The following is a 25,192-nucleotide window of genomic DNA, read 5'->3' on the forward strand; positions in this document are numbered from 1 at the left end:
GCCTAGACTCTCAAAAAGGACTGATAATTTTAGAAATGACTAAAAATTGTGATAAGGACACCAAAGAAAGGATTTTAGATACCACTTTAGAATCTTTGAGGGAGTGTAAGGTACTAGGGGAGATATTTGTGAAATAGAAAAATAGTTGCTTTATTGAGTTAGCTATCTTAAATTGTGAAGTCTTCCAAGATCCCCAGAGAATTCTAGAATGTGGAATATAGGCCAGTGTGCTTTGAAACATCCTGTTTTAACTTGTCAGGGCAGAGGATTTTTAACCAAAGAAGGATATAGAAGGGGTATTCAGAAGTTAGCCAGGTTAAAGTCTTTGTTCTGGCTTTGACAGGGTTTCCTTGTAAAGCTTTATACATTCCTGCTGATACCACTTTTTTAAGACTTTGTTTTAGCATTAATGATTTCTCTTGATGGGAAATAAACCCTCTTTGCCCTGTGTTCAAACAGCTTATTTATGATTTATTTATTATTATCATATTATTTATTACCCAGGTCACCTTCTGTGGTTTTTCACTAGAGATAGCCCAACCTGCCCTCCTACCTGAAAGTTCTTTTGGTGTCAGCTGAATCAGGCTTTCTACCACATCTTAAACTTTTGTTCTTCTGCAGCTTGTGACATTGAACTCTAAACAACCTTGAGCTATTCTTAAGTTATTGATAGCTGGTGCTGCTATTTTTATCTTGGAATTCAATATTAATACCAGAAACACTCAATAAAAATATAGCCCTAGGCTATGAATATTCCCTCAACATGTCACGGATAACATGTTGCATTCAATCATTCAACACATTTTTTTTTGAGTAACTGCTATGTGTGAGACACTATAATCTCCATAAATCTTGTAAATAATTACATTTGGAATGTGAAAGAGAAAATGTAAACATTTTATTTGGCAGTTGTTTCTGAACACATGAATAAATAAACAGAAAAGTACATATTAATATTTCTTCTCATAATGACAGATGCCATTGCACACATATTTACATATTGTCAAGGCAAAGCCCAGTTAAACAATTTAAATCTGTCATGTAAAAGGTAACTTCCAACACCACTAGACCTGACAGTTAAAGATGAAGATACTGGTAATGCTTGGCTCTAGCAATCTCGACTTTTGAAAGGCATTCATTTGGAAGTATGATTAGAAGAGTCATCATGCACTTAGCTCATCCTGTCCACTTAATTGGAAAGAGTTTTTGACTGCAGCCACAGAGCTGAACGTGTCATGCGCTTAAATCAACTATGACATGTGTGTAGATCTGTGTACGTCCCTTAAAACTGGAAGCAAAGAGAAAATTATGCTTATTAATAGACACATGAGTGAAAGATCTTGGGGCCTGTATATTTAACTCTTGAAATTTTACAAATTTTGCTTTCTCTGCATCCCAGTTATACACTTGAGTAAAAGAATAATCACTTCCAAGAATTGCATATTGGTAATTATTTATCTGAAGAGGTTGGAATACCATGGATCCTCGGGATGGCATCCTTTGTATATCCACAAATGATGATCCTCCCCATTTCATTACTTTGGAATCACCAATGAATCTTGTCAGGCAAATATACACATCACCTTTGACTGTGAAGTGCTTTACTGCATACACATCTTCCATGTTTGGGATATCAGTTTGATTAGTAAATAATTTTGTGCTTTTGTTCCATTGGTAGATTACAGGACGTTGGGAACTACTGGATAGAATCAAGTGAGGTGTTCTGACCGTTTGAGGTGTCCTGGCTATTTCCAGGTATTCCACATCAGTATCTCTGTACCACTGGTGTAATGATTGATGGGAGTAAAATCCATTTCCATTCCACTTGTAAACAGTAGTGAAACCAGCTTTTGAACTGTCAGCAACCACAAAGTACCAGTTGTTTTCAATCTTGAATGTTTCAATATCATTTGGTTTTCGGATTTTGAGAATTTCAATATCCTGAATTTTTATGAATTTGTTTGCAAAACTGTCTCTCTTATAAATGTGAGACCCTCCAAACAACTGGGCCACAATAACATAGAGCTGAGTTTCAATGACTATAGGCTTGCATACTACAGTAGATGTTCCTGGGAAAAAGATAAATAAAGGATTAGTACCATCCTTGGAACCAAGGAATAGAGGAGCTTTGCCGCTACAGCTGTGACCAAGTAAGATGTTACTGATTTTGTTAGTCTTTTTCTCCATGGTCCATCTCTATAGTACTATAGCTGTGGGACCTAGAGCACTCAGGCCAGCCATACAAAGGGCTCTTTTGTTAACAAACAAGTCTTTTCATCACATCCAGTTTGTACAAACATGCATACGGTTGGAGCTTTAGTCTTTCACATTTTATTTGAAAGAAAGAGAATAGCTCAAGGCTCTATTCCAAAGAGTACTATCTTCCCATTGCTATTTGTTTATTCATTTATTGATTGATGGATTTTTATTTTAATCAGAACCATGACTCATGTTGAAATAGGAGAGATTCAGCTGTCACTCCCATAACCTGTCATTTAACTTATGTGCCTAAAACAGGAGTGACCTTAGAGTCTCCATGGCTTCCAGAGTCACCCTAAAAGTTTGACCTCTCAACTAGATAAGCCTGCTTAGGATGTCCAGGGTCATGGTAAAGTATCCCCTCCAGGCTTAGTCTTGTCTCCTGGGCTACAGCATTCATTGCCAACCTTTTGTGAGGAGGAACTTATAATTTACCTGAAAGTGAACTCCCTGTTTCAATCTCAGTGCACAGATTGTAAGAATTCTGTGTGTAGCATTTCAAGGACTGTTCTACGGCTGTGTAGGTCTACAGCTTGGGGAGGAATCTAGTCAGGACCACTTGGAACCTTTCTAGAGTCTACTAGAACATTCTCTTAAGGGGAAGAGGTTAGAGGGTCATAAAGCCAATTTCCTTAAAAAAAAATTAAAGACCTTGAGGGAAATGTCCATGTTAAAGGGAGATTTCTTAATGGCACTGCCCACAAAGGACTACCCCTGGGCCTGTCCCATAGGCACTCAAAGCTGTACAGGGATTTGGGGAGTTGTGTGTCCGTGACTATGCAGCCTGCTATAGGTGGTTGGTGCCAGAGAGGTCTAGATACCCCATGGAAGCAGAGAAAAGAAAATAGGACTCTTAGGAAAATATTTAACACATTTCAGTGAAATCACCAGAAAAGCCATTAAGTATTTGTAAGTCAGCACTGTTGGAGTTTTAACCATTTCCTCCTCCATACTCACAATAAAATTCAATTTAAGTTTCCTGATGGCAAACACTCTTAATTTCTGTCTTTGTATCTCCAGCTCTTAGTACAATGCCTGTCACAGAGCAGTTGCTTAAAAAATGTTCACTGACCTAAATGAAATTGAATTGGGCTCAGGCATCTAAATATACCATTCAAAAGATGGAAAACTTTACATACCTGTAATGTTGTCATAATTCCTGAAGGTTTTTTCTACATGGTCCCATTCAAGAAAAATACATTTCCCAGTAAAAGGCTGAGCAATAACTACATACTCATCATTCATATAAGTAAAAGTGTCTATGGACAGAGACTGGTAAGGCAGGAGTTGAGATGCTGCAAATTCTGCAAAAATATATAAACAGGGTTATAAAGTAAAGGCCTGGGGGAAACATTTTCCTTAAGTTATTAATTCTGCAGAACAAAGAAACACAAGTGCAAATATATTCATTTATTTTAAAAGAATACATTTAAATAGCAATCTTATTTTTTTTTTCCCTTTAGTGAAATGGAGCTTCAATTCAGGAGCAAAGAATTTGAGTCCCAATTCTACTACTGATGAACTGTGACTTTCAGGCAGTCATTTAACTCTTTGAGCTCTAATTTCTTCATCTATAAAAGAGGGAAGATAGTAATTGTACCAACTGACTCCTAGAACTGTAGTGAGAATTAAATGAATGGTAAAACACATTATAAGCATAAAATCTGATAGAAATAGCAACTATTATTATTCTTGGTATTTAAAAAATAATTCATTTTCTTGTTCAGTTTTACCACGTGGGAAAAAATAACTCCTATATCTGTAAAAAATGCAGCCTTGGTATTTATCAGATGAGGTGTGATGACTTTAGATACATTACCTGTAATAATGCAATCAAAATCCTTTGAGGAGAGGCTACGGATTTTACGCTTCTTATATTCTGGTGGGTTTTCACAGTAGATTTCTTCAACTGTTGCATTGGTGGTGTCTAGCCACTCCACTAACCATTTCAGTTTGCAGTCACAGTTAAATGAATTCCCTCTTAGGTCCCTGAAAAACAAACTTCAGCTGCTGTTGTTGTACCAGGGCACTACCTCTATGGGCATCAATTATACTTCCACTAGGGACTTCTACAGGGCGTCTCTATTCTGCTTTAGATCTTTCACTTGGACTGGGAGACAGTGAATAGAGGTGTGGCCTTGGATTCAGGAACACTTGGGTTCATGCTCTACCTCTGATATATACTAACCCTACGCAAGTCATTTAGCTTCCTACTGCCCCGAAGCAACTGGGTTACAGCCCAGTTACCAACCTCCATTAACAGTGGGAATCTCCTTACCGGTACCCCTTAGACTGATGAAATCACAGGTTCAGAAACAAATTATCAAAATTAACCTGAGTTTCACTCAGTCTCTTGGGGCTTGATTCTCCCCTTCTAGGCTCAGAAGGATACAAGCATGAAATCCTCTAAGCCATAGCTTTGGGAAATTATTTGTTATCCTTTTATCTTTGTTCTCTTTGGTCTCATAGGTACATACATTTAATCATGCCATGAAGTGATGGAGTCAAATGTCCTTGTTTTCTAATGGGAATTTCCTTCCACACAAATTGCACTGCTAATGCTACTATAGTATAACTCAGATGCTTTTCAACTATATAACAGAAACATATATATACTCACACATATATGTATATACAAACATAAATATACACATACACACACCTGCATACTTATATATCAACATACCTACCTACATATACACACATACATACATAGTCCCAGTCATCTGGATCTGTGGTATATCTTGACCACTTTTTGGCTCAACAGTCCCTTTTCACTTATCAAAATCCTATCTATCTTTCATATCTAAGCTCAAATTCCAGCTTTTTGTTGGTCCTCAACTGATTAACCCAGCTGAAAATGATCTCTCCTTCCTCAAAGCACCCGTAACATGTTGCCAGTACCCCTCAGAAGGCACTGTCTCATAGTCTAGTTATTTGTACTGATGCCTTATCTCTTTTGCTCTATTGTAGGCTCCTAGAGGAGAAGAAATGTGGCTTATTCGTTTTTTTACACCCTGCCCCCCAGTCTTAGTTCACTAGAGCAGGGGATGTTAACCTTTTTTCTGTCATGGACCCCTTTGGCAGTCTTGTAAAGCCCATAGACTCCTCAAAATAGTGTTTTTAAATGCATAAAATATATAGGATTACAAAAGAAACCAATTATATTGAAATAGTTTTCAAAATATTAAAGAAATAAATTCATGCACCCAGGTTAAGAACTCTTGCCCTCCTCCCCACCCCCATGTCTTATTGGGGTATGATGATCGTGGGTACTTAACAGCTCTGCCATTGGATTGCAAACTCTGGAAGGTCCCACCGAGCTTCTAAGATATTTAGTCCAGATTCAGCAACAGACTATATCTGTCTTTTGAGGACCACCACAGCTAAGTTTGGAAAGGTTCATCAGACCACCAGAGGATAATTTTTTAAAAAACAGTCACTCATGAAGAAATGAGGAGGTTATGAACTGCACTGAGGAGGGAATACCCATGATGATGAGGTAGTAGGTCCCTTAAAGCATGCTTTGCAATGTTTTGCATATTAAATAACTGTTTGAGGGAGAGAGAAAAGGACAGATGGATGGAGCTAGGGCTGAGGTCAAGATGGATGTGGATACAGATCTATATGTGAAAGTGGGACATAAGATAAGCAGTGTTATATAGTGGAAAGAGAACTGGACTTGGGGTTAGGACAACCCAATTTTGAATTCTACCTTATGACAATTGCTAATATGACCCTGGATAAGTCTTTTAACCTCTCTAACCTAACTTTCTTTATCTTAAATGATGGGGTTAGAATTCAGTGATCTCTAAGTCTTCTTCCAGCTCTAAATTTGTGATTTCATGATCCTAGCACTAGAGATGAAGTAGACAGCAGGGCCAGGTCAAGGTGGGGTGTAGGACTGGACTTCCAGACTTTCTGAATGTTTGATATATACGTTCTGGTGAATCCCATTAATATAGCTAGATCAGGTTCAGTTTGCAGGTTAAAATAATGATCCTTGCCTTTGGACTATATTTCTTTACTTTTTGCTTCATATAATTTGACAATTTCTAAATCATTTGGAACTCTGATGTACTATAAAAAGTAGTACCTTCCCATAGAACTTAGAATGCCATTCACGATAGTTACCATTATTATTATTATTACTTTTTTATTTTTGGCGGGGCAATGAGGGTTAAGTGACTTACCCAAGGTCACACAGCTAGTAAGTGTCAAGTGTCTGAGGTCAGATTTGAACTCAGGACCTCCTGAATCCAGGGCCGATGCTTTATCCACTGCGCCACCTAGTTGCCCCCGACAGTCATCATTATTACAGTAGAATCATTTAAACATTATTTTGGCAGAGACAAGATGAACTCTCCCCCAAAACAATTTTTCCATAAAAATTACTTCTTAGCTGGGAACATGAAAACCAGATATACTGGTTAGGAGTATTATCACAAACAAGCTAGTCTTGGTCAGTTCTGATCCAAAGGATTCTTAGAATACTGGGTCAGTTTTTCTGATGCCTTAGTACTTCGGAGCTAAACACAGTCCTCTGGTACCTCTTCGTTGCAGTTGTTTCATATTGAGGCAAATGTTCACAGTACCTTCCCTTCCCCCAAGACTAATTCAAGTCTTAGGCTAGTTCCAGAGATATAGGCCTAAATTATAGGCACCCTTTAAGAGCTAACTCATTTTTGAGACATTTCTACTTGAGGCCAACTTGATTTCAGACTTTCTCTTGGGTCTTTTCCAGGGGTGGATTGGATGGCCAGACTCACCTGGACTCCCAGGTTCCTGGTGAGGAGTTTTCAACGTTAAGCCATCTACAAAACCAACCCAATCTACTACGAATTCTGTGGTTCAGGGGTAGCCTGATTAGGATCAATATAGACCAAAGTAAATTACAATAACCCATATACTGGACCAAAATCCCAGAGATGATTTAGGACTGAATCAGACCTACAGGTAGGAATAGTGGAAAGGGGTTAATGTAGGTTTCATCACTGGCTTGCTGGTGCAGTACTGGTAAGCCTAGAATGAAATGCCTTACCTCTATACTTAGTGAAGTAAAAATTGGTTTTATAATCTAAAGGTCCTAAGTAATCTCAGAAAATCCCATGGTCATAGGATTCTTAAATGGATTACTATGGTATCAGATGCTGTTATGCTTGTTTTAATATTAAATTTTATTTGTGCTGCAGAAATCAAATACATAATGAAGCAGAATATAATATTGGTGCTGAATTCCAGGCTTACAGAGGCTATACTCCTTGTTATTATGTTATTTTTTGAAGTTCCATCCTCAGTGCAAAAACTCCTCATTCTAAAGGGGTTTTTTTGTTTTGTTTTTAAAAAAGGTTTTTTGTTGGGAAAAGGTCCAGGACAGAATTCTCTTCCTGGAGTTTAAGTCAAAATCCTAAGGATAAATCCTAAAGATTTTCTTCTAATCAGAAAGTTATTTTCTCCACTCATTCCCCAAACCCCCAATAACTGATGGCTTTAGCTTTTCATCATTCTGATATCAGTTTCTTTTCTCTGTCCACCTTCCTGGATCTCTCATGAGGGAAAAATCTTTATATTTTAGGACAGTTTTCCTCACTCCTCTGCACACAGATTGCCAAACTCCTAGGTTCACTAGATTAGAAGAATGTTTTTATGTTGTATATTCAGTTACTAACAGCAATGAGGAGCAATAATATTGTGGAATATTCCTTTAAGAAGTCAGACCAAACACTGTAGTACAACTTAAACATAATTATCTAAACCATCGGTACTTAGTTTTTTCATTATTGTTTGGGAATTAATAATTGCTGATATCTTACACATTTGTTAAAGAGTCCAGGCCTTTGAAAATATCTTTGGGGAGTGTTTGGAGATTGTTGTTTGCAAGACTCCTGGGGGGGAAAAAGAAAGAAAAATTTCCAATCAGTCTGAATAAATGTGATATTTAAATTCTACATCATTATAAAGGTGAAATGCTATGAATGCAAAATGTCTGTTATTCATTATCATATCAATTCTTTCCATTATTTATACATTGACTTGTAAGACTTTTTCCCTGCTAAGATACATTCTAGTATTGCATTTTCAGTTTCTACCCTCTTTTTTTCACCACACACTCACCATTTCTAGCACTTATGTAAGATGGTAGAATATGATTATTGGATGTGATCAACTCTAGAAAAAATAATAATAATAACAACAATAATAATGATAGCTAGCATTTATATAAGGTTTGCAAAGCACTTTATAAATATCATATCATTTGATCTTTACAACAAATTGGGAGATGGGTTCTATTATTACCCCCTTTTTACAAATGAGGAAACTGAGGCATATAACAGTTGTGACTTGCTGAGGGTCACACAGCTAGTAAATATCTGAATCTGGATTTGAACTCAGGTCTTCCTAACTCTAGGTCCAGGCCTCTATTTACTGTCACCTCAAATATGATACAGATGTAAATATTATAATGTATCCCTGGAACAAATTCCAGGATCTCATTCTGAGATTCTTGAATGTTTTTCTAGTACAGCTATTCTCCAAATTATAAATACCTACCTTTTGAATAATCCTATGTATATGTCCTTATCTCTTTATGTAGTATACGGAAACCAATGGCACTACCTATTGGCCAGTACAGGAAACTATCTAACCTGAGATCTCTTTTGTGCCACCTTTTTTTTAAAAAAAATTAAAGGAAGTTTTATTTTTTTAATGATAAATTATTAATTTCTCCTCTTCATCTCTCTCTACCCCTGCTGGAGAAAAACAATAACAACCTGGTAATAAAATTAATTTAATCAAAACAAATTCTCATATTGACACAATCAAACATGTGTGCCTCATTCTGCATGTTGATCCGTTACCTCTTTGTCAGGAGAACACTACCTCCTTTCTTCTTCCTTGAGGCTTTTGAATAGCCTACATATGATAACCCCTCTTTTTCTTTTTATGACTCATGATTCAGTCAATTCTATAAGGCGCTTTCTTCTCACTCTTCTTGAACCCACTTTCTCCTTTCCTGATTCCTTTTCTTTCTACTGGTGACACCACCACCCCCAAAGTCCTCATCATGGCCAATAAGTAAAGAATATTCATGAGACATCTGTATAAAGGCAAAGAAAGTGATAAATTTTGAAGAGAAACTGGACAGGACAAAGAACTAATGCTTGCCAACACCCTGGAAAATGACCCGAAGTTCCCTTCAGATTCTCCATAAAAATCCTACTTTCTCATCCTCTTCTAAGCAAACCTCCTTGTGTGTGTGTGTGTGTGTGTGTGTGTGTGTGTGTGTGTAAAATATCAACATACATCAAACAAAATTGTTGCTTTACTCAGTTTTACTTTTTCATTTTAGTTGCAACACTACTGTTTTCTATGATTGTTTTTTTTTCCCCAGTAGGCTTTTGTGGGCTCGCTTGGGAACCCACCCACTGTTTATAATGTTGCTTCTAAAAGAAAATATGCTCTGAGCTCCAAACAACTAATTTATAGAAATACTGGGAACACAACCCATTTGTAAGCTGAAGATTGATTGCACTTGTCAAGGTAATGCTAGACCACCCACCCATTCTGAAAATCGTTAGCCTCCCCAAATTGCCATGACTTTAGTTGGCACTGACGAAATGCCTGCTAAAGGAATAAATGAATGAAGGTTTTTCTACAAGTCAGAAAAGTGTTGTCTTTGAAAAGAATCCTTTTCTTTTTTTCTTTTTGCAGAACAATGAGGGTTAAGTGACTTGCCCAGGGTCACACAGCTAGTAAGTATCAAGTGTCTGAGGCCACATTTGAACTTAGGTCTTACTGAATCCAGAACTGGTGCTTTATCCACTGTGCCACCTAGCTGCCTCAAGAGTCCTTTTCTTAATATGCAGGCATGCTTTGGAATAAACAGATTTTCTTGGGATTTTGATCAAGGGTAGCAGATATAGCTTTCTTCCACTGCTATTTAGAGCTTGCTGTCTTCATGGAACTTTATACGAAGGCAATGAGAGCTATCTAGCAGAGGCAAAGTCAGAGAAGGCAGGAGAGAAATGGACCCGGATACACATGGCCTGATATGGAAGACAGGTAAGTGCCTATAGAACACTGAATGTTGAGAGAACTCTGCTAAATATGACCCTCCTGCCCTTAGCATTAAAACCCTACAGCCTGACCCTGGACCTTCTTCTCAGCTCCCTTGGATTTTTTTCACTTTTGTTTGGACCCTTAAAAAAAAAAATATATATATATATGTTATTTATTTATTCATCCATTTATTTATCTAATCATTCATTCATTTATCTATGTATCTTTCTATTCATTGGATTATTCATTTATTTATTATCATTCATTCATTTGTTCATTTATTTATTTATTTGTTTGTTTGTTGTGGGGCAATGAGGGTTAAGTGACTTGTCCAGGGTCACATAGCTAGTAAGTGTTAAGTGTCTGGAGTCGGATTTGAACTCAGCTACTCCTGAATCCAGGGCTGGTGCTTTATCCACTGCGCCACCTAGCTGCCCCTGGACCCTTTTTTTTTTTGTTGTTCCAGAAACTTTTTGTCTCTGGCCCTTCAGCTCCACAACCTATATCCTGGTTAACACCTTTGATTTTTTTCCAGGGTGCTTTTTTCTGACCTCCTCCTTTACACAAGAATTTCCATTGCAGCAGGAAGGTTTCTATTAGCAACATGATATTCCTCCAGTCTTAGTCTGTAATTGCTCCTGCCCCTGGGTGGGGCTGGACGAATGGTAAAGATATTAAGACTATGTCTGCAATAATTTATTGGGTTCGCTCTTGCCAGGGCTTGCCAAGAAATCCCACATAAACCATAACTAGGGATGTGAAGGCTAGTTGGAGTAGGCTGGTTGTGAGCTTTCTTTGTATAGGTTCAAACCCTCACACTCTGGGAAATCTCAAGATGTGAAGTCAGTCTAGGCTTGAAATGGGCAATATAAGAATCTCCTGGACTGCTCTACATTCATAGCCTCACAAAAATGCTATGAATTATAAAAGATATTCTAAGTTTCTGAGATTCAAGATAGAGAATCACCAAGGACAAAGTTGCTATGGGCATCATGCCCGACTAATGGGGGTCATGAGCCCCTACTGTGGCATTTTGGTACTCCTGAGATTGAACATTTTTTGCTCTTCCAGCAAAAATTGTGAATGGAAGAAGATCCAGCCACTGTCCCGAGCTCACTTGAGACACCAGATATTTGAAAAAGAGTCTAATGGATATGTTATCTTATCTACTCATCTGGATTTTCCAAGCTCTGTTTCTGTCAAGCCATTAGAAAGTCAAATACTCAAAGGGCATTATCTCAGCTCCTTGAAGAAATACCTTCACTGAGTTGTCATTTAATGTTCTGCCCTCTGTTCTTCTAGGCTGTCAATATGAGTCCCTTGCTGCTGACCAGCATTTCTGCAGCTTCTGTGAAACTGAGGTTGAAGACATCATTCATTATGCTAGCTACTCAGTATCCTTTGTTCTAAGACCCATTCCTCCTTCAAGAAAATGCTGGTCTCTGAAAGATCAATTTTCATGCTTTCTGTTGTCAGAAAGCAAAAACGATATAACTCAATTTTTCTCCTTTTGCCTTAGTTGCCAGAAAACTTCACGCCAAATTCATTGTTCTGGTATCGTTACATTCTGCTAAACTAAGGTACCTGAAGACATCTATCCCTTCTGCTTCCTTTCTACACTAGTTTATCCTTAAATGCCTTATCCTGTGCTGTATTTAAAATGGTAAGCATCTTCAAGCCATTTTGGATATAGGTGAATACTTCTGAATACTTCAATATTTTTATTAAATACATTTTTTTAAATTGATCTGCTCTTAGGAATAAGTTAGGCACTTGTGGCAGCTGCACTAATGGTTTCAGCTCATGAAATTACCATTAATAAATAATCATTTCAGTACATTAAGCAGTATCCTAGCAACTCAAGACAGTTAACATAGCTTCCAAAGGTATCTAACCAGTACATTAAACAGTATCCTAGCAACCTAAGTCAGTTAATGTAGCTTCTAAAGGTGTCTAACTCCTCTAGCAGCAAGGAATCTACATATTGTGAGATTTCAACTCATAGAATTTAAATCAACAAGTATTATGGAATAGCTTCTTAAGTGCTTGGCTCCAGGTTAGATTCTATACAACAGACAAAGAAGCACTAGATAAGCTACATCCATATGATGAATTAAACAATAAACACCAAGAAGGATTTGATTACATTCCAAATGAACAGTACCCACAAAAACGGAATTCTGTAATTCCATGAGTCTCACACCAAGGGAGCCAGCCATTCCTTTTTTTTCCAATTAAAATAAAATACCTTAGGGAGAGGTGATGCTATAAAACTTATTTTCATAGAAAGAGTTTTGATAGTCAGGTTTTTATAGGGAGGAGGGGAAAGAATGCTAGGGCTCCTAGATGCTTGCGATGGGGGAAAATAGGAAAAGGTCACTACTGAGGGGCAGAAAATAATGGTTGGTAAAGCTAGTTTGCTAATGTCATAATTTTGTGAACGTTTTCCTGAACTTAACAAACAGCAGATAAAATGGACGTTTCCAAAAATAGTTCAGAAAAAGGTATAAACATGAAAATGTGGATCTTTATCTTTTAAAATAGCTAAGAAATTCAACATGCAACTTTCAAAGTTGTATTTTTTGTTATTTATTCTTTCTTTCCTTCTGTTCTCTCTCTTTCTCTCTGTCTCTCTGTCTCTGTCTGTCTCTCTCTCCCTCTTGGTCTGTCTCTCCCCCTCTCTCCCTGTCTCTCTCTTGGTATCTTACCCTATCCCCACCTACTCTCACTTCCTCCTGGTCCTCCTACCTACCCCCTTTGGAAAAATAAAAATAAAAAGCAAAACCTCTATAACAAATATTCAGTCAAGCAAACAAATTCTCACACTGGCCATGTCTAGAAATTTTCCTATTCTGCATCTTGAGTCCACTACCTCTTTGTCAGAAGGTAGGCAGCATGCTTTACTATTGGTCTTCTGGAATTGTAGTTAAACCTCATAATTTTGTGTATAGATCTTTTTATTTTATTTTATTTTTTTCAGGCAATGGGGGTTAAGTGACTTGCCCAGGGTCACACAGCTACTAAGTGTTAAGTGTCTGAGGCCGGATTTGAACTCAGGTACTCCCGAATCCAGGGCCGGTGCTTTAACCACTGCGCCATCTAGCTGCCCCTTAAACCTCATAATTTTACCCAACCTTTCAGAGATACTACCACTAGTTCCGAGGGTTGGATACCCAGTAAGTGTTTAATACATACTACTTGACTGACAGACTGCCTGAACCTGAGAGGAATCCAGGAGAGGTGAATCACAGAAACCTTGAAGGTTTTGGTAGTAACCTTAGAGATGATCTAATCCAGCCCTTTTGTTTTACAGAAGAGCCTGAGGTCCAGAAAAGTGAGATAATTTACCCAGAGCCACACATTGAGCTAGTAGCTCAATGGACTGACTTTTAGGATGGTGCAATTAATATCACTTGGTCTCCAAAGTAAATCTGATATAAGTTGATATTATGTTTATTTCTTCTCATAGGATCATGAATACAGAGCTGGAAGGGAGTTTAGAGTTCATTTAGTTCAGTCCTCTAATTTTACAAATAAGGAAACTGAGGTCAAGAAGGCTAAATGATTTGTTCAAGGTCCCATATCTATGGAAGAGCTGGGATTTGAACTCAGGTGCTATGATTCTAAGTTCAGCTCTCATCCCATTGTATCACACACTGCCTCCTCCCTTGCCTCTTGCTCTGTACTCTATAGATCGGTTGCTATATAAAATAATTTTCTGTCCACCCCTTCTTTTAGCCCTTGTAGATAAAGTGGTTATATTCTCGGGCAGCCAGTGTAGATTAAGTGTATGTGATAAACCAGTTTCTAACCCTGATCCACATCCTGAGCCAGGAAACCATGTGTATGGAGAGGGCTGCTCATCTAGGTCAACGATGATTCAGCCTTCCTTTTTCTTTCTGCTTTCGAATTGCTAGGCCAAGCAAGAAGATTCTCTTCGCTGACCCAAGTTGCTCCTGGCCTCCAGGATGGAGATGACCAGCTGTGAATTGCCCAGCATGTTGTCATGGAAAAAACCAAGCCAAACCAAAACCCCTGTCCTAGCTCTGTCACTTACTGTGTTACCTTCCTCTCTGGACCTCAGTGGCCTGATCTACAAAACAAAAGAACTGGGTTATGTGACCTGTATAATTCTCTTGAGCTCCAGAAAAAGTCTATGATGTATGGTGAGTTCTTATTCTAAACTAATTGATAATTATCTAATATTATAATTACCTAACATTATAATTAAATATCTAATATTATAATTACCTAACATTATAATTAAATATCTAATATTATAATGAACTAATTATCCAATAGTTTATACAAAAGAATTTAGAAAGCACCCATGTCAACTTAGCTTAGATTTAGCTGTTCACAAAACAGCAATACACAGCCTGTGACTACTGCTAATATTATATGGGCCCTGAAAGAGAGCCCATATAAGAGATGTGTGTGTGTGCTTGGCAAAAGGATGTATTGTACATTAGAATGGTTTTTTTTTTTTGGTTTTGGGGTTTTTTTTGGTGAGGCAATTGGGGTTAAGTGACTTGCCCAGGGTCACACAGCTAGTAAGTGTTAAATGTCTGAGGCCGGATTTGAACTCAGGTCCTCCTGAATCCAGGGCCGGTGCTCTATCCACTGTGCAACCTAGCTGCCCCTGTAAATTAGAATATAAAATGCTAGTGGGCAGGGCTAAATCACTTCTGTGTTTGTGTCTCTGGTGCCTAGCATAGTACTTGGCACAAAGTAAGTACCTACTAAATGCCTATTGATTGAAAGATACAAAACTAGGACTGTCTCTAGATAGGACTTTTGATTACGTTGTTTACTTAAGACTTAAATTCATTGTTGGAGTAGGATTGACAAATGTCCACAGACAGATAGCCTTTGCTTACAAATAGGAATCAGGGTAATTCCTTCTATTTTAGTGTTTTCTTTGTTTACATGAGAAAAAACCCCTACCATCTAGATCTGAAAATGGGACCAGCTTTACCCACCCCGCCCTCCCTCTAGAAGAGAACAGACCAGCTCAAACGGTATGGTTTCCCAAAATGTACTGTCAGGGCTATTGGGTTCTGTTGTTAAGAAAGTACCGCCCACAGCCATATGTGCAGGCCTGTTCTTCCCTGCATTGTAGATAGCCTCATGCTCATTTTTATCTCACTGAATCAGTATTTCTTAAAGAGCAATCTTACAAAATTCCAAAACATTTTGAAAATGTATAACCTCTCTAAGTTATCATTTTGATATTAAAGTTGCAGGAATGGTTACTAAAATCCTCACTTGCAAAAAAAAAAAAAAAAGACCTAGGCATGTTCTTTCCAAGTAGCTATTTATATATACCTCTGTTTAAGTTCACCCAGCATATCGTAGTGAATAGAAGGTTGGCCTTGGACTCAGAAAGACCTGTGTTCCTGTCCTACTTCTGACTTATACTAAAAATACCATGGGCAAGTTCCTTAACCTTCCAATACCCTCAGGCAACTCTCTAACATCCTAAGTTATAAATGAGACCTGCATCAATGGAGGGAGTTTCCTTACGAGGAGTTCCCCACATAGATAAAATCATAGATCTGGGATGGGGGGAGGAAGAATAATATGGTCAAATGGAGAGAGCTGTGGATATGAGGTCAGAAAACCTATATTTTAATCCTGGCTCTGACACTTACTAGAAATGTTACCTTGGGCAAATCATATGACCTCCCTGAGTCTCAGTTTCCTGATCTATAAAATGGAAATAATAATCCTCACACTGTCTACCACCTTTATCCCCACCAAGGGCTACTGTGTAGCTCGAATGAAGAAATGTGTGCAAAGCATTTTGTAATGCTTAAAACAGTGTATAAACATAAGCTATTAAGGGGTTAACTATGAGATGGTAAGCATCTTATGACAAAGACTTCTTGTGTAATCCTCTAACATCTAGTGCAGTAAGTGCTCAGTGGATACTTGGAAAGTGAAAATTCTTCCCAAATGTTACATATAAACATACACCAACAGTAATTCCTCCCTAGAGTATTGGATCACAGTCTATCTGATGTGATAGCTTAGGAAATATTACTAATAGCTCATGGGTATTGGAAGAGCTTCATATGGATGTTTATATGATGCTATCGCGACAAGCCAAAAGCTAATTTCAAACTGGTCTGTAAGGGCATGTTTAGAATATTAAAGCATGAGAAGATGCGATAAGGTAGTTGCTTTTTAATATATCTATTCAAAAAGCATTTATTAAGTACCCACTATGTTCCAGTTACCTTGTTGGGCCCTGGATATACAAAAACAAAAAATGAAACTAGCTCATTTTAGTCTGGGAATGACATTTCATGATGCCAGGCAGGTTCATTGGAAAGGCTACAGAGTCAGGCTATAAATTCCAAATCCAGTCTCTGTGCCTGTGCATGCCTAATACTGCATCCCTTTGTAGATTGGCTCTAAGAACATACTGGCCATTGCCTTGAGTTTCTTAGCTTTGGAATCTTCCGTTTCCTCCTAAGCCAATTCGCTGTCAAGTCTTGAATCATGTTAATCAAGGTCTTCTTTCTCATTGGGCAACAGCTACATTTTCTTTATATTTGGATTGTCTGCTTTCACTGAGACTGGGAGAATAGGTCTGAGCTGAACAGGTTGAAAGGCAGTATGGCCTTGTAGATAGCTGGCTAGGAATAACTGGGTTCAAGTTCAAGCTCTAGCACATGATGGCTGTCCTTTAACCTCTCAGTGCTTTAAGAAACTCTCTAAGACTATAAATTGCAAAGAAGGTGCTAACCTGTACTGGTAGAGGGACTTCTCCATTGGCAGGTCCCTATATCAATCAATGATACCATCATTCTTCTGCCTACATAGGTTGAAACTTAAATTTATAAAGAAAAAATAAATCAACTCCTGAAACAAGTTGACTTTGACTTTGAAATACATGATCAGAAGGAGCATACTGAAAGATCATTAAACCTGGAGTCAAAAAACCTAAGAAGTTCTGGGTTTTTCTCCTTACTCTTCCACTTGTTAGTTGTATGACTTTAGACAAGTTACTTAATGTGTCTGGGTTTTAGTTTCCTCATTTATAAAATGAGAGGGTTCATTTCTAAGGTCCTTTCCAGCCCTAATCCTATGATTCTATGACTGGCTTTAAGGCTTGAAGTAGATTCCAAGAGAATTCAAAATAGTCAACAAATAGGGTTGGCCAAAAGGAGAAATTGTAAGAGAATAAAAATCTCATTTGATTCTCAGTAAATTCTCATGAAGGCAGATTACTGGCAGAGACAAGTTAATAATCCCCTCACATTCAGAGTGAAGTAAATTCAGGCAAGCGGAACCAGCTCATAGATTTATTAGCCAGTCCAAAAAAACCCAAGAATAAAGCCGGGAACAAAAGGCCAACTGAAATCTCTCTAAGGAAGCCAATATGAGCAAAAAATCAAACAAGGAAAATGCAAATCAATGAGGAACTGGGGCTGTGTAGAATCTTTGAGGATTATTCTATAGTGTCTTTTCTATTCCCTCATGTTCTAGTTGGGGAAGGGAGGGCCTCTAGTTTGGCAAGCAGGTGATGATAACCTTTCAAAAAGTCTTCACATGCAGCTTTTAAAAAAAGAGATGATTGGTCATTCCCACCAGTTTAGTAACTATGTCTATAGCCAAAGACTAGGGATGGTGAGAATTGAATTAGAGGCTAGAATGTCCAAGTCATTTGATTTCTCTGGTGACCAGACTCAGTGACCTTTGTTCCTTTTTAAAACCTTCTGATGGTCAGTGGTGACCTGAAACCCTGCACATGTGGTAGACAGAGCATGGTAGCTGAGGTCCAGGGGTCTTTGCTGTTCCCTCCCTCCTGCCATTTTCTGGGTCAGCCTCAGTGGCAGCAGTATACTAATAATGATAAACAGTATCAGCTTACTAGTGCTGGGACTGAGAAAGGCAGAAGGAGCCAGGAGATAAAGGAGATATCTTGTTTGTATAATCTTCCATCCCTAGTGGTGGCACTTTATCTTCTGTCATCTATTTCAAAGACCAGAGGGCTGATACGAAGTGACCTTGTTCTGTTAAGATATACTAGCTGGTAAAACCAATCAGAAATTATATAGCCAATGCTAAGGGGCTCTCCTAGAGCCCAGGGCAAAAGTCTGAATTTAGACCAAATTTATGTTTGACTTCAACCCCTTTTAATATTCCCCTACCTTCTCCCTATCTGCCCTAGGAATTCCAACATCCTGGACTGTCCTTCTAGAATCAGGGGACCCCTACCTTTTCATCTCTTGTTTAGCTCCATATAGTTTGTCAAAAAAACCAAACACCTCAATTAAACTTCTTCATCTTGTGACCTTCCCAGACTTATTTTACCCTCCTCCCCTCCATGCATGTTCTGTTTCAGCCAAACTGGCCCATTCACTGTCTCCTGCAGACAACCTATACTGTCCCACCTCCTTAGACCTGGAACGCCCTCTCCACTCTCTTTCTCCCCTTGAAATTCTCCCCATCCTTTAATGCTCGGATCAAATGTCCTATTTTGATTGTCCCTGTAAGTAATAACCCATAACCCTTTGGACCTTGCACAATGCATGACATCTCTCTCCTGAATCTTTTTGTATTTTAATGTTTGCATTTGTATTCTTCTAAATCTTCAGAAATTTAGAACAGAAAGGGACATTGGAAGCAATCTAATTCAACCTCTTGATTTGACAACTGAGGTAAGTGATAACCATTGAAATTCAATGACTTACCCAAGGTAGCACAGATAATGTGAAGGGCAGAGCTGGCATTCAGACACAGGTATGGTAACCTCCAATACACCCTTCTTTCCCTCTTACTGAATTCCCCTATGAGACTGAGATTAATTGGGAACAAGGGCTATGTTTTACTCAACCTTTTATGCAATCTTATTTAATCTTACCTAGTGCTTAGCACAGTTTCTGCACATAGCAAATGCTTAACAAATATTTATTTAATTCTCATTTCCTATTGAAACTTCTCTGCAGGGTAGCTAGGTGGCACAGTGGATAGAGCACTTGCCCTGGAGTCAAGAGGATCTGAGTTCAAATCCAACCTCAGACATTTACTTGCTGTGTGACCCTGGACAAGTCACTTAACCCCAACTGCCTCCCCAACCGCCCCCCAAAAACCCCAAACTTTATCTGCCCTGTGTCTCATTCCCTCAAAGCTATATCCCTGTCTTTGAAGGAATCAGAGAGTCACAGACTGTTAGATCTGGATGAGCCTTTAGAGATCCTCTAGGTCAAGCCCTGCTCATTTTACAGATAAGGAAACTGAGGCCCAGAGTGGAGAAATGATTTACCAAGGTCACACAGCTAGAGAATATGAGAATATGTTATAATGAGATGAAGCTAAAAAGCCTTCATCTGACTTCAGGCAACTGCCACGAACCAGCTGTAAAGTCCTTCTTTTCACCTATACTCCAGTGATCACAGCAAGGTTCTGGTTTCCCAACTATATTACTCATACCATCTAGTAGACCTTCCACTGGCTGCCCTCACTGCTACTTCCAAAGATGTGACCCAGGCTCCCTGTGGCCACAGAACTGAGCATCTCAGTCTCCAGTCATTGAATTACAGATGGCAAGACCACTGGTGGGCGAGCGTACCCTATCAGGATCTGGTCTTTTCCAGCACTATCTCGAGAGGACAGCAAATTAGAACAACTGTTCTGTGTCCTGGCTGGAGGGCTGGGTGGTGCCTCAGGAAGGCAGCCAGTGTCGGGGTGGGGGAGTGGCAGGGCAATGGCAGAAAGAGCTACATCCCCAGATGGTCCTAAAAAAAAGACCCAAGGTTCCTACTTATAGTGGAACCATAACTCCTTTCAACACTAAGGCAAAGGAGTGGGCATGTGGACAGCTGAGGGAAGCACTTAGCATGGAAGGCAGGAGTGCTGGGTTCTAGAGCCAGCCCTGTCATGCTCTATCACTGTGTGACCTCTCTGAGGGTCCAAGTTTCCTCATTATGGATTAGAATATCTCTGAGGCTGCTTCTAGCCATAACATTCTCTCCTTTAGTCACTTCCTCCCCATCCCAGACTATCTTTTCCTTATGAGCTTTCCCCTTCCAAGAGATCCCTTAAGGGATCTAGTGATTTGGGAAAAATATTGGTCAATCTTATCCATCATGCTCTTGGTCTGCATTAAATACAAATGTTTAGAATGAAGGGAACAGTATTGTTCTGCTGTTCTTTCCCCTAATTGAGCTGTGTCTGAAATATTATGTCCTGTTTTGGACACCACATTTTTGGTGAGAGACAAACTGGAGGGCACCCGGTTGAGGGAGATGAGGCTGGTGAAGAAGTATTATTTGAGAGTCAGTTGAAAGAACTATGGCTGTTTGACTTGGAGAAAGACAGGGTTTAGATATGTGGAGGTAAGGGTTGGGGAGAAGGGATGATTACATTTTCCAAATATTCTAAGGGCTATGTTATGGAAAGAGGACTAAATTTATTCTGCTTGGTCCCAGAGAGCAGAACAAGGTATAATAGATGGAAGTTACAGGGAGGCAGATTTTAATTTAGTACAGGGAGAACTTCCCCAAAATTTGAGCTATCCAAATGTGGACCGGGTTACCTCAAAAGGCAGGGAATCGCTGGAGGATTTCAATTGGGAGTTGTCTCATCTCTTCTCTGTGATTTTAAAGAGGGAATGCTTGCTTCAGGTTAGAACTGAACTAGGCTATTTCCCTAAGATTCTTTCATTCTATCAGCCTTAAAGCCTGTAATCTCTTTGAGGGCAGAAATCATGTCTTATTATCTGAGCACCAAGGATACATACTTGCCTATGGTAGGAGCTCCACGATGTTTGTTAAAAGAAATGGAATTTTAAAAATGAAAAGAAATGTAATTATATTTTACTTGTAGAAAAAGGTTGACGGGTTGGAGGATGAGGAGAGCATCCCCTTCCAGATATCACCATTACATGCATGACTTTTATCATGACCCAAATTTATCATTCATTTTGATCGAGTGGCCCACTCAGAATGCTTCTCAGACACAACTAGCTGATTTTATTGGGTTGTTGAGCCATCACTGTTCATGCTTTTTAGGGAGGAAGGTGGAAATAGAATCCCTTCTCCTCTGTGAAGGGAAGTCTGGGTGAAGGGCTGAGGAGGAGGATGTAGGGAGGGTCCAGAGCTTGCCCTCTATGCAGGCAGAGTGGGTCTTGAGTCCCTGCCTGCCTGGTGCAGCCTGCCTGGTGCTCCATATCCCCTGCTGCCCAGTCACTCCCTAATTAGGTTATGAACTCCTGAAGAGCAGGGATTGTCTTGTACTTCTTTTGTGCTGTGTATTGAGCTTTGGGCTCAACTCAAGTTGGCTCTTGCTAAATACTTGTTGAATTAGATTGAATTGAATGGAAGGCATTCCCGGTTGGGGTCATAAGACTTCCCCATTCAGGGCTGTAGCCACTTTAGAGTATTTGGGGCACTGCTCCATTTCTTTGGGGATGTTCAGGTCCCAGCTGTAAGCCTCCTCCAACCTTCCTCTGCCCACCCCCTTACTCCCCCATCCCCACTACGACTATAGGGAGGGAAGGCGGGAGACACCACAGAGCAGTGTGACGATCTGCTAGCTTCCATTGTTACTCAGACGTTTACAGAACAGCAGCGAGTACTTGGCATCTTCAGAGTGCAACTTAAGACCTTCTGTTTGTATTGAATCAGGATAGAGGAAGAGGCAGAGAAAAATATATCTAATGACTTCCGATGTTACTGCCCCCTCTATCATCAGCTCATTTAGTTCTGTTATGCTCCGACCAACCGCTGAGGTATAAAAACTACGTGCCTCAGAATTCTTGCTAGGGTGCCTTTGAATTCAATCAGAAACATTTATCAAGGATCCGCAGTGTGCAGGGCACTGTCTAGGTGTTAGAGATAAAAATAATAGCTAGCATTTATAAAGCACAAATAGGAACTCATTTGATCCTCACAACAATCCTGGGAGATAGGTGCTATTATTTTCCCCATTTTACAGATGAGGAAACTGAGGCAGAAAGAGGTTAAAGTGACTTGTCTGGGGACACACAGCTACTAAGTGGCTAAGGCTGGATTTGAACTCTCATCTTCCTGACCAATACTCTATCCATGGAACCACTTAGATGCCCTAGGAAATAATAGCTACTCTTGTGAAGTAGACATGGTTTGCATTAGTAAGGAATTCATGAATCATGGCCTTGTTTCCATTTTTACTTTTAGGTATTGTTTCTGAATTCATCTTGAAATAAGAACTTCTAACATGTCAGATCCTAAGTAATTTTTCTGCTCAGGGTCCCAGGTCCTTTCTGAAGAGGCAATCCGGTGTAAAATAATAGACGAAGTCAGGAAGACTTGGGTCTGAATTCCAGTTCTGACCCTTTCCAGCTGTGTGACCATGGGCAAGTCATTTCACCTAAGCATCAAATTTCTCATCTCTAAAATGGGGATAATGCCCAAAGGATTTAACCTTACATGGGAGTTGTGATGATCAAATGAAAGCAATCTATGGAAAGCATTTTTCATCTTTAAAGACATATACATATATCAGCTCTCATGAGTGTCTGTAAAATGAAGAGCCTGGATCAGGAAATCTTTAAGGTCCCTCCCTGCTCTAAAACCCTATCATCTTATTCTAGAATGTAGTTCTAGGCTGACATGACTCAATCATAAATAATTTACTTACTGAGCAAGTATCTTTGAGGTACCAAAAGAGTTGCTGATTTAATTACAAATGCCACCCAGAATAAGTTGCTTGGCATCATTCAGAAAAAGTAGCCATGAGGATGAATTTAATTTGTACTTTTTTCAACCCCTTATTTAATTTCCATGTAGACATGTCCTCAAGGCCATGTTTTTGATGAGTTACACAGATAGGAGAATAATAGCAAAACCAAAGATTGAAAGAGTCGGTCCTCCATTAACCATGCTGATGGAGGAGGTAGGCAGTGATTTTGGAACCCCCAAATGATTTTTCCCTCATGATTTCTTTCAAAGAGACTGCTTTCCAGCTCACATTCTTTATTCAAATTATTTTTAATCACTTGAGAACACACCAAAGGATACCTGTTAGATGCCAGTGAGGACAGGAGATGATCCAGATTTTCAAATAACCCATAATGTCCTGGATCATCCCTACACAAATAATCAGAGAGTTGACCGAATATTCAATCAGCAAGAAGAAGTAGAAGTAGAAGTAACACACAACCTCCGTACTTACAGGTGGATTAAAGACTTTAGGCCCCGAAAACTATGTCTTGAGATTGACTTGATGTTGTTGTTTTCTATGAATCTGCAACAGGTTATAACTTTTTAGTCAAACAACGACAGCAGCTGGGAAGCTCGTGTACTGAATTGTGATGAGAAACCCAAGAGGCTCACTTACAGGTACTCGAGGTGAGGGAGGCCGATGAAAGCGTCATCACTGATCACATCAAAGGAATTTGATGTGAACAACCTGCAGAGAAGAAAATATGGTTTAAAATTTGTAATCGTGAAAATGGCAACAATCACCAGGTTTTCTGCCTCTAATCCCTGTGTTGGTGGAAGCTTAGTATGGAAAACACCTGCTGGCTGCCTCCCGTGATGTATTCCTTTGGGTAATTTCTGAAGCAGTTTTTGTAACCCCAAATTTTCTAGCTATAAAAAGCTTGTAGCACATGTGCTGATCCACCTCCCTCCCTCTCTTGTTCTCTCTCTCTCTCTCTCTCTGTCTCTCTCTCACATACACACACACACACACACACACACACACACACACACACACACACACACACACACACATATTTACTAGCCCTTACTGAACAGAGACATTTCTCCTTAAGTTCAAAAGCTATCATTGAAGTTACATTTGAGGCAGGCAAGACCACTCAATGAGCAAGACCAATAGCTTTGAGTAGAAAATTATTTGAGAAATTCTTCTGCTTAGGATTTCTGACAACCAGAACAACATCTGACCAGTCAGTGGGGTTCCTGACCAGTTGGCCACGGATGAACCAATAAGGTGTCATGTTAAGTGGTGAGGTGAGAAGATAAGCAGCCAAGCCATCTGTACCAGTTAAATAAGTAATAATTAAACATTTGTTGAGAGGTAAGCCAAGTACAAAATGCAGGATAAAACAAAAAACATAAGCCTATTTTCTCCTTAAACAATGCAAGCACCACTATCATTTTGACAAACAGACATCCACATTCAGAATCAGCAGGAAATGTTTTAAAAGCCACTTATGAAATACAATATACACTGTCTGGCCCAATACAGTGGTGAGCTCTTCAAAGAATATTTCACATATTCCATAATGGAAAGTAGAAGACAAAAGGGGCTATTTTTACATAGTAATAATAATAATAACAACAACAACAATCTGGAAGAAATCACATAGCAGGGGCAGCTAGGTGGTGCAGTGGATAAAGCACCGGCCCTGGATTCAGGAGGACCTGAGTTCAAGTCCAGCCTCAGACACTTGACACTAGCTGTGTGGCCCTGGGCAAGTCACTTAACCCCAATTGCCTCAAAAAGAAAGAAAGAAAGAAAGAAAGAAAGAAAGAAAGAAAGAAAGAAAGAAAGAAAGAAAGAAAGAAAGAAAGAAAGAAAGAAAGAGAAAGAAATCACATAGCATATAGATGGAGAGCAGGCGTCTCAAGTCAGGAAGCACTGGGTTCAAGTCCCACTTATACTGGCTGTGTTAACACTAGGTGAATCATTTAATTTTTCAGTGCCCAGGGCAACTCCTTCTGATTGGCTATAAATTGCTGAGCAAGTGCTACTTTATATGGGGAGCGGGGAGTTTCCTCATTAGAAGTTCCTTAACCATTAAATCACAGTTCCTTTAAAAAATAATAAATCCTATTTCTATGTTGCTTTAAGTTTTATAGAGCACTTAGATAAGAACTTAGACATTAAGTTTCTGGAATTTACACCCCCC

At 39.1% G+C, this 25,192-nt stretch overlaps 1 protein-coding gene and 1 long non-coding RNA gene across 4 annotated transcripts in view; one reads left to right on the plus strand and one right to left on the minus strand.

Annotated features, from left to right (window-relative positions):
* Window positions 1–874: 874 nt before the first annotated feature.
* LGI1 (leucine rich glioma inactivated 1) overlaps window positions 875–25,192 on the minus strand; it is a 51,923-nt gene continuing 27,605 nt past the window's right edge. The window contains exons 3-9 of one of the 3 annotated variants that reach the window (XM_043984274.1): window positions 23,653–23,724; window positions 23,488–23,559; window positions 23,334–23,402; window positions 8,073–8,144; window positions 4,079–4,248; window positions 3,399–3,563; window positions 875–2,069 (exon numbers count right to left, since the gene is read on the minus strand). In XM_043984274.1, coding sequence (XP_043840209.1) covers window positions 1,234–2,069; window positions 3,399–3,563; window positions 4,079–4,248; window positions 8,073–8,144; window positions 23,334–23,402; window positions 23,488–23,559; window positions 23,653–23,724 — 1,456 coding nt within the window. In that variant the 3' untranslated portion in view covers window positions 875–1,233. The remainder of the gene's footprint in view (window positions 2,070–3,398; window positions 3,564–4,078; window positions 4,249–8,072; window positions 8,145–23,333; window positions 23,403–23,487; window positions 23,560–23,652; window positions 23,725–25,192) is intronic. The other 2 variants (XM_043984275.1, XM_043984276.1) reach the window with 2 other exon arrangements.
* On the plus strand, window positions 10,751–15,286 carry LOC122741143. The gene is made up of 3 exons (XR_006354819.1): window positions 10,751–11,714; window positions 12,786–12,824; window positions 14,238–15,286. It is a non-coding gene; the product is annotated as an uncharacterized LOC122741143 (long non-coding RNA).

Source organism: Dromiciops gliroides, chromosome 2 (assembly GCF_019393635.1).
Source record: "Dromiciops gliroides isolate mDroGli1 chromosome 2, mDroGli1.pri, whole genome shotgun sequence".
NCBI lineage: Eukaryota > Metazoa > Chordata > Mammalia > Microbiotheria > Microbiotheriidae > Dromiciops > Dromiciops gliroides.